We start from the raw sequence: 10,024 nt of genomic DNA on the forward strand, positions 1-10,024 counted from the left end.
CTATGAATTGACTTTATGTGTGGTTTATTTTGCCTTTGAGGGATCTCTAAAATATTTAATTGTTTGATACTACACACTTAATTGTCTTGATATTAACCTATTGTATTGAATAGTTCCTAAAAATATTAATATTCTTTAAAATGTATTAGCAATTATTAATCTTTAATAAATTTAAGCTAAAAATATCAGAAATATGGAATAGGTAGGTAACATACCCGATAAAACATTAAAAGTGCGCCAAAGTACGCGTATTTAAGGGGTTTAATATAGGCATTTTAAATGACATTTGGAAAAGAATATTAAAATATGTTTTATCTACGATGTAAACACTCTACGTTAAAAAGTGAGTCGTATTTTGACGGCATTTAATACGGGAATTGTCTGTCTGGAGCGCTAAGAAAGCCGATTCTTTAAATAATAATATGTAATGGTATACGCATCAAAACTTTAAAAACGAATGTAGTTTACTCCCCAAACGATTTTTCGGAACTTTTTTTTTGGAAATGTTAGTACTTTTTTGTTTGATGTGTTAATAAAATCAGAATATTTGCCTTTCTTACTCACTTTTTATGTAATTGTTAATAAAGTAATTAAAAATTAATTGTAGGTTTTATGTGGTTTATTAACAATAACATAAAAAGTGAGTTAGATAGGTAAATTCTGATTTTACCAACACATCAAACAAAAAATTACTAACATTTCAAAAAAAAGAAAGTTCCGTAAAATCGTTTGTGAAGTAAACTACATTTGTTCCTAAAGTTTTAATACTTATACCGCCCCATATAATTATTTAGAGAATCGGCCTTCTTAGCACCTCTGGCGGACAAGTCCCGTCAAAATATGACTAAAAAATTACTTAATCAATCATAGGAAGTGACTACACTTATCTACATTGTGGTTTTCTCCTAAATATACTAATTTACTATTATACTCCGTTTCACGGTCATGGGCTCCGTGTGCAGGGGGGCTAGGGGGCTACAGCCCCCCAAGAGCTTGGTATAGCGGAGCTCAGCCCCCCACGGCCTCACGGTTTTTATATTATAAAATAAGTCATAAGTCATAACAAATAAATTAAGAAAGTCTTGAAGCTAATGAAAAACGATGATGCACTTCGTCAAATGTTACCAGAGTTAGTAACTTTCTGAAGTTATACCAGTGTCATCATGTACTCCAGAAAGATCATTTTCTGCCCTTCGCAGACTTAAGACATACATCAGGAGTACAAAGAGTCAAACACGGTTGAATGATATTTCCATTCTTCATGTTCACCGTGATGAAGAAATAAATGTAAAAACTGTTCCAAACCAATTCATCAACATTTCCAAAGTGCGGAAAAATACATTTTCTTTCTAAAATGTGTAACTTTCAAAATAAATTGGCATTTTTTAATTTTTGTCTCATGATTTTTTATGATAGTACTATTATAATTTTATAACATATAAAACAACATATAACTACATTTTAATAGTTAATTGTTTAACGAAAAATTTAAATAAAACGAAAATATTTATGTAAAACTTCAGTAAAAGTGTTCATAAAATAGTGAGCCTCCCATGATATTTTTAAAACCTGGCACCTATGCATTTTAGTACAAAATCATCATATATAAGTGTATTCTTTTTAGTAAAACATACAAAGTATATATCCTTGCCACATTACGTAAATTTTCATTTGTAAGTATTATTTTATAGATGTACACTAATTGTACTGATTATATTTCTTAACAATACGGAGTCAGTCTAATTTGCTACTTTGTTCAAAAGTATAGATTTCCAAAAAATTAATGAAATAGAAGGAAATAATGGCTAAAAATCTAATAATCAGATGATAATCCCTATTTCTATCTGGCATAGAATCTGCGGTAATCATTTCACAATTAGTGATTCTAAACAATGCTCTGTAACATTAGTAAACATGGTTAGAGGCTGTCTCAAAACATAATCCAAACCAATAATTGTCTGGGATAAAGAAGTAAAATAAATTATAGTAATTTAGGGTAACATTGGTACTACTCCGAGCACGACTAGTTCATCCCATCTAAGAGGTAAACATAATTCATGAATTTATATTGTAATTCAATATTTTTAACAACTTGAAATTTTCAGAAAATTGTGTTCCTCCAACGATGAGTTAGAAGAAAAAGAACAGACGAATAAAGGATTTGGAGTCCATGCAGTTGATGATTTTAATTCACCCAGAAAAGCCTTAGATACCCAATAGTGTCTAATTTACGCACACCTGTGTAAGTATATTACTAAAGTATCCAAATTTGAATGTTTGCCAAAACCAAAAGTATTATATTCAGCCCGTTTCATCAAAATAAATTAATAAATAAATAATTATATGTTAAAATCTTAAAATATTCATGACTTGTTTTAAAAATAAAATACAAACATAATAAGTGCTTGCCCCCACAAGGTTCTTGTTTTATTTTATATAATAAAAATCATAAGTTAAAAGTTAATACACACTTTTTGTTAACTTTTTATTAAGTTAGAAAAAAGGTAATTTGTTTATACGACGCTAGCGTACTTAATTTTTTTCCAACCCAAAACTAAATTATAGACTATTCTTTATACGGTATTTAACTTTAAGCAATTCACGGTAAATATTTTTTGACATGAAAAAAATATATAATTAAATTTAAAACAAAATAAATTAATTTAACTTATTTCTTAAAATGAAAAATTAACTCATTAATTTCATGTTAACCTAACCTAGGCACGATAAATGATTACATACAGTGATAAACTATTACAGGTGTAATCCTAATAAATTTAGAAAAAAAAAAATACTATTATAGGTACCTACTGTTGCTCATTGGAAACAGACAAATTAAAGTATTGAAATGAACAAAGTATCTTCCTAAATATTATAAGCATGAATATTTTTTTTTAGATATAAGTTATTTATTAACATGCCACCTATTCTAAATTTGTTAGCGAAAATGTAGTCTAGGGAACGCAAATGTTATAATGATGTATGATTATTAAATGTATAAACAATTTTTTTGAATTACCTAGGTTATTTAAATTGTATAATATATGGTGTATAACTTTAAAATTTGGCATGCAATTCATAAGCGCTAAAATTAATTAGATATGTTTAATTACATTGCGGTAAGGGTTTATGTTCGTTTTATAATCTTCTAGACTCCGCTAACATTTCTGCAGCTGTTGTTTTATTATCCTTGGGCATATTTTCTCCAGAACATACAGGCTATACGTCAAATATAAAAATGTAATAAATATTAATTTAAATAAAAATAATATTGCATTGATCGCTCAGTGTACAAAAAAACAGGTTAATTGTTACGATTGTGTTAGAAAAACCACAACACTTTTTGCCAGTTAACTAAAATATGTGATGCAATAGACAAACTAAACTAAGTAAATAAAATAATATGCTAGCAACCATGACAAATTAGATAGGTATCAGCACAGTATTTTGATATGCCTTTACGCTTTTTACTTTGCTTTTATCGTAGTTCGCTACTTCTTATTGGCTCTCAATCATATACATTCATATATAACATAGAACAAAATCTACCAATAAAAACTGGAGAGCTACGATATAAGCCGGATGTGAAGGAGATGTGTATCTACTGCGCAATACAAGTACAACTGTGATGATACCTATCTAATTTGTCATGCTAGCAACTTACAAATGAATGAGAGTGAAAAACTTATACAACTAACACAATTTACAAAGTACCTACTCAAAATAAACTATTACCGATTCATATCTAAGCCTGTATTTTGTCTTTACGGAATTTGGACTATCGTGTGAAATTCGCAGTTGACTGGCATGCCTTTGTGGGGGTAATGGCATTTTATTTACTTCGATAGCTGCTGTCGTTAATACCTAAAAATTAAAACAGTTGGTCAAAAACTCTTAAATCTTAGTTTTAGTTGTAATTAAAATTAACAGATGTATAACATTGAATTAAGTGAATACATTTATTTTTATGAATATTGGTCTTTTGTCAGCATTCAACATGTTTTGTTACAAGATGTTTAAACATAACAAATCTATACAATAACATTAAAAAAAATGTATATTAGGAGGTGAAATTTAGTCAAAATTATCTTACTTTGCGCGGAGGAGGTCCAGGAAACACTCCGTCTTGCACCATTTGAATTGCTAGTTTCACATCGTCGGCATCAACATTCTTCTTTTTCGCCGAGTTTGACAATGCCTTAGCGTCTTCCAATAATTGAGTAGTGTATCCTAATGAATAAAATAAAAACTATTCATAACAGCGAAAAACCATTAACATTTGTTTCATTGTATTAAATATTACTGTAGTTAAACTCCAAAAAATGATTTAAGACTTGTTGATCATATTCAACAATTCCTAGATCTTCCATCATTGACACGATGATTTGACTGTCTTTGGGCATATTATTTTTTCCTTCTGTAGACTCCATTTTATCAAATCAAATTGTAATGATTTGAATTAATAATGAGATTATAACAACAAAAAGTTGTATCAAAGATTAAAAAAACAATAATATTAAACTCTTTAATTTTTTAAAGTACGCACTGATTACAGAAAATGTAATATAGACTACTCTACAGTTGTCTAAACAGTTGTAAACAAAGATGCCACGTAAATATAAAATCGATAGTCACATATCTTATAACGAATGTCTCTTCGCAGAAAAAATTTTTTGTCGGATCCATACATAGAGTAATATAGAGGCGCCGTTGTATATATTGATAGTGTTATTAGTTTGAAGCCAAACCGTCGGTCATTGACCCGAATAAAGAGGCAGTCTACGACAATTAATCCACTAGATCGCAGTGCTCATCAACAACATTGTATTTTTACATTTTCACTTGATGAATTTTGTATTTATTTTGTACTTAGAAGTATTTTTTGTTTATAATTTTGAATTTAAGTTCATAAAGTTGATTTTGACATATTTAAAATGCCAAGTTGTTTTGTTTGTGGAAGAACACGGAACAAAGCAACCAAAAATGAAAATATTACGTTTCATAAGTGAGTATTTTATTTAAGTATAATTATTTGGCGGATACAAAAACTAGAACTATAAAACTATAGTATACTTCATTTCCAGATTTCCAAAAAAAGATATCTCCATTAGGGACAAATGGTATGACTTTGTCATTGAAAATTGTTTAAATGTTCAAAAAATAAACAAGTATTCAGTGATATGCTCAAGTCATTTCAATCCTGATTTTTTTATTATACACAAGAACAATAGATTACTTGACAAAAATGCAGTGCCATCGTTACTTGTCTCTAGAGTAAAAAGTGTAAGTTATTTTAATTTAATCATTTGTTTATGCATCTTTTATTACTTTTATACTTAGAAATTAGCATTATTGTTTCTTAAATGTTTTTGTTTGAATTACAATACATTTTATATGTTTATGTTAAAGGCTAGAAATTTATTTCCTGAAGTTGTAACACCTTCTCGCTTAGTTCAAACAAATACTAGTTCCCCTAATGGTAGCTTTAATTTTGTAAGGTCATTAGTTAAGGTAAATAATTAAAATACTTGTGATTATACTTTAAAAATTGAATAGGTTTTCTTAATAAAACAATATTAAATATAAATTGTTACTAATATTAATTTTATATGTAATATGTAATGGATTACTAATATTAGGTGTCATGTACCAATGTTGTGTGCAATGAGGATCTGCAAGGAATAGATGTGGTTGAATCAACATTCTCAAACATAAGTAGTTACAGTAAATCCTCTAAAAGTGATTGCACCGAGGAACCCATAGTTCAAGTAATTTATGCATCTTTAATTATAAGTTGTAATAGGTACCTAAATAATTTCATTTACATTTTTAGGCACCAAAATGCAGCAATGAAAGTAAAGCAGAATTTCCTTCAACACCTGGATTTTCATCTAATACTAATACAACAGAAGATTGTCAAAGTTCTAGTTATCAAGTAATTTTTTTTTTTTTTGGCAAATACAATATTAAATATTAAAATAATTAATAATTTTTTTTTAGAAAAACGTTTTATCTTCTTTTGTGGCTGCCAGTGAACCTTCTGTTGATGATACACCCCGACGTTTATACTTAAAACGTGGAATTCGTCAATTATCGCATGCAGTTACATTGAAAAACAAGAAGTTGAAAGTACTAAATCAAACTGTGAGACGCCAGGAAAAAAAAATTAAATCCATGGAAGCAATAATAAAGGAGCTGCAAAAAAAAAATTTAATAGATGATGATGCCACAAGTGTATTGTTGGAATCTTTTAGTAAGCATCAGGATCTCATTACTAATTGGGCAAAAAAAAATTTAGGTCAAAAACTTCCAAGGAAGTATAGCCCACAAATACGGCAGTTTGCTTTATCGTTACATTTCTTTTCCGCTAAAGCTTACACCTACGTAAGGCAGCAGTTTAATACTATTCTTCCACATCCACGCACATTATCTAAGTGGTATTCTCATTTAAATGCTGCTCCTGGTTTCACGCTTGAAGCTTTAAAAACTCTTTCGCTAAAAGTTAATAGCTCTATTCATCCATTATATTGTAGCTTAATGATTGATGAGATGGCTATTCGCCAGCATTTAGAATATGACGGTAAAAATTATTATGGACGTGTAGATATTGGTAATGGTATGAGTAGTGATTCATTAGATATAGCAAAAGAATGTTTAGTATTCATGGTTGTTTCAATTAATGAAAATTGGAAAATTCCTATTGGATATTTTTTGACTTCAAATTTAAATAGTTCACAGAAAGCTGAACTAACAAGGCATGCATTGAATTTATTAAAAGAAACTGGTGTGAATATAGTCAGCTTAACTTTTGATGGGTGTTCAACTAATGTTACTATGGCAAAACTTTTAGGTTGTAATTTTAATATTAAAACACTTAATACAAAATTCATTGTACATACCACTAATAATGTAGATGTTGAAGTTGCAGTCTTCTTAGATCCTGCGCATATGGTGAAGCTTGTAAGAAACGCTTTTGGTGAAAAAAAATTGTTCAAAGACTGTGATGGAAATATGATTAATTTTAATTTTATAGAACGTTTGTTTATACTGCAGGAAGAAGAAGGTGCTCATTTAGCAAATAAATTGAGGAAACAACATATATTTTTTCATAAACAAAAAATGAAGGTAAAGTTAGCTACCCAATTATTGAGCCAATCGGTAGCTGATGCTCTAAAATGTTGTAAAAACGTTTTGTGTATTGAAGAGTTTTCTGATGTTGATGCAACTATCAAATTTATTGAAATATTCAATGCTGGATTTGATATTCTTAATTCAAGATCATCAAATTGTATTGGAAATAAAAAGGCAGTATGTGAGGAAAATGTTAAACAAATATCAGAATTTACAAGTCGTATAACAAATTACATTCAAGGGTTGAAAGTGTATGAAAATAATAATTTTGTCCCTGTTTTAGAATCGAATAGGAAAATGGGTTTTATTGGATTTATTGTTTGTTTAAATTCATTAAAACACTTGTACTCCAATTTAATAGCAACAGGCAAGTTAAACCATTTAAAAATGTACAAGATCAGTCAAGACCACTTAGAAATATTCTTTGGCAGTGTGAGGTCATTGGGTGGATACAACAACAATCCTACAGCTCGACAGTTCCAATCAGCGTATAAAAAGCTCGTTGTTAGAATAAATGATATCCCTAGTTTTAATACAGGTAATTGCATCCCACTTGAACACATTGATATGCTACACTACTCAAGTTCAGATCCAGTCAGAGTTATCAATAGAACATCTTTCAACATTAACTCAGATTCAATTGATTTTGAAGAAAATGTACAAGAAACTGCTACTTATAATGATCACGATTATATTGAAACTCAAGATACCTATACCTTTAACCTTTTTTCTCAAGAAATAATTATTTATATAGCTGGGTTTGTTGTTCGTAAGTTAACGTTGATACTTAAGTGTGAAACGTGTTTGAAAAGTTTATTTTCTCCTGATAAGGATTCATTTTTAAACGCATTTATTAGCTTAAAAAATAAAGGTGGAAATAGAGGGGGTCTGATCTATCCGAGTGATGACGTTATTACTATTTGTCTTCATACCGAAAAAGTCCTACGTAGTTTCAATTATAAAAATAAACCAGTTAATGCATTATTTGTGCAATCAAAAGTTCTTTCTCATTTTTTACATAATACAAATATATTCAGTTCTTTAAATATTCATAGAAAAGAATCATATAGTCCACTGTCTGATCATGTTACACTTCTAATAAAATCTATTTCAATAACCTATATCAAAATTAAAATTAACCATAGTCTTAAAGCTTTAAATGAAAAACCATCATTAAGAATGTGGTATAACAAAATAACTCTTTTCCAAGGTCAATAATAAAAAAAAAAACTATAAGTATAATAATTTTTCAATATAAGTGATTATTTAGTCCTAATCATTTGAAGGCATTTTAATATTACTTATATTGAGTAATACACAAATGATATTTAATGGTACAATTTGAAGTTTGTTTGTATATAGATAAACTATGTAATATTATATTGTATAATTATTAATTATATAATTTGTATAATAACTGTTTAGGCGTATTAAAATTATGTTATTTATGTTGTTTTTGTTTTATTATAATAAACGCCAGAAAGGGCTTAGAGTAATACAATGTTATCTTTAAATTAAAACAATACAATAGATATTATTATTTATTATACCCAATAAAAAATAATACATATTATAATGGTAAAATAAAAATAATAGTAATTCATTTTATTTAATTAATTAATGTAATATAATGATGTGGTTGTGGTTTGTTATTTAATTTTAATAATTGTTTATAGAATTTAAGAGATAGGTAGAAATTAATATATTTAAGTCCAATAAATTCTTGAAACATTAATTTAGTTACAGCAATATTTGAAGAAACTCCAATACTTATAATATAATATTATAGTATTATACATTTATACATTTATACTATATAGTTTAACTTTTATTCCCATAAAATTAGCTACGGCAGTACGGCTTATATAATATATATTTAAAAATTTAATCTCAATCACGGACTAAAAATTAAGATATGATGCCATAACGGACTGAAAACGACGTCTTGGTGCCTGGTGGTCACCGGCCCTGGCCGTCTGGTGACGGGGTACGGTCAATGTTATACATAATTTGTTTCACTGAAAATGGTCACACTGTAAAAGGAGGCATTGGTCGCCTCAATATTTATCGATACGGCGCCTCTATGATACTCTATGGATCCATATCCGTGACGTCACTGTTATCTATGCACGTCTCTGTGATACTATTCTGTATTATCAGTAATACAATAATATTGATATCATTGATTAGATTCGTCGTCTCTTTAATTATAGTTTAAATATTTTTTTTATTTACTTATTATTAATTAATATTATCGAAATATTTAAATGTGAAGTTAAATAGAACATATATGATATTTTTGTAATAACTTAAGGGTAAATTTAATTTAAAAAAAAAAACATTTCAACAATAAAAATAATTATAATATCACACGAATACACGAATACACAGAGTCTCTGATGGATTATATAATAAATTACTATAATTATACCATAATAATTAATAATTATGACATTGAATTACACTGTATCACGATTTTTCTTTAATCGTCCACTGTAGTATAAAACTGTAGTAATATAGGTCGTGTACATCATATACGTCATTATTACATAATTTTTAGAATTTTATTTAATTATTATTATTAATCTAACTTCTATCAATAAAACTAACAGCACACGTCGTGCGTGTGTAAGACGAAGACAACAAATGTATGTGTAGGTAGGTCAATCCTCTTTAAGCGGTCACTTTTGTGAAACAAAGACAATATCTGCTTTTTAGGAACCATGGACTAAGATATTATACTCGTAAATTTTATTGAATGAATAGGCCATTTACGATTATCATACGGGAACTAATATGAAATTATAGACATAAACGTCTGCAATCACAATTAAATTGATGTATATAATTACATGTTTACATTTATAAACACATTATGATAAGACCTCTGCTA

At 28.2% G+C, this 10,024-nt stretch overlaps 1 protein-coding gene across 1 annotated transcript; it reads right to left on the reverse strand.

Moving 5' to 3' along the window:
* Positions 1–3,077: 3,077 nt before the first annotated feature.
* LOC100168500 (transcription initiation factor TFIID subunit 9-like) lies at positions 3,078–4,513 on the reverse strand. Its single transcript, XM_001945627.5, has 4 exons — positions 4,304–4,513; positions 4,094–4,230; positions 3,736–3,864; positions 3,078–3,219 (listed from the first exon to the last, which is right to left on the reverse strand). The coding sequence occupies exons 1-4, from the start codon at positions 4,428–4,430 to the stop codon at positions 3,139–3,141; spliced, it is 474 nt and encodes a 157-aa protein (XP_001945662.1). The 5' UTR covers positions 4,431–4,513; the 3' UTR covers positions 3,078–3,138.
* Between the last annotated feature and the right edge of the window lie 5,511 nt (positions 4,514–10,024).

This window comes from Acyrthosiphon pisum, chromosome A2 (assembly GCF_005508785.2).
Source record: "Acyrthosiphon pisum isolate AL4f chromosome A2, pea_aphid_22Mar2018_4r6ur, whole genome shotgun sequence".
Taxonomy (NCBI): domain Eukaryota; kingdom Metazoa; phylum Arthropoda; class Insecta; order Hemiptera; family Aphididae; genus Acyrthosiphon; species Acyrthosiphon pisum.

Coding starts and splice junctions, on each gene's coding strand:
- LOC100168500 (XM_001945627.5), bottom strand. CDS start 4,430: ATGGAGTCTACAGAAGGAAAAAATAATATGCCCAAAGACAGTCAAATC. Junction 4,231..4,303: donor TTTTTTGGAGTTTAACTACA/GTAATATTTAAT, acceptor TTTATTCATTAG/GATACACTACTCAATTATTG. Junction 3,220..3,735: donor ACAGGCTTAGATATGAATCG/GTAATAGTTTAT, acceptor TTTGACGTATAG/CCTGTATGTTCTGGAGAAAA.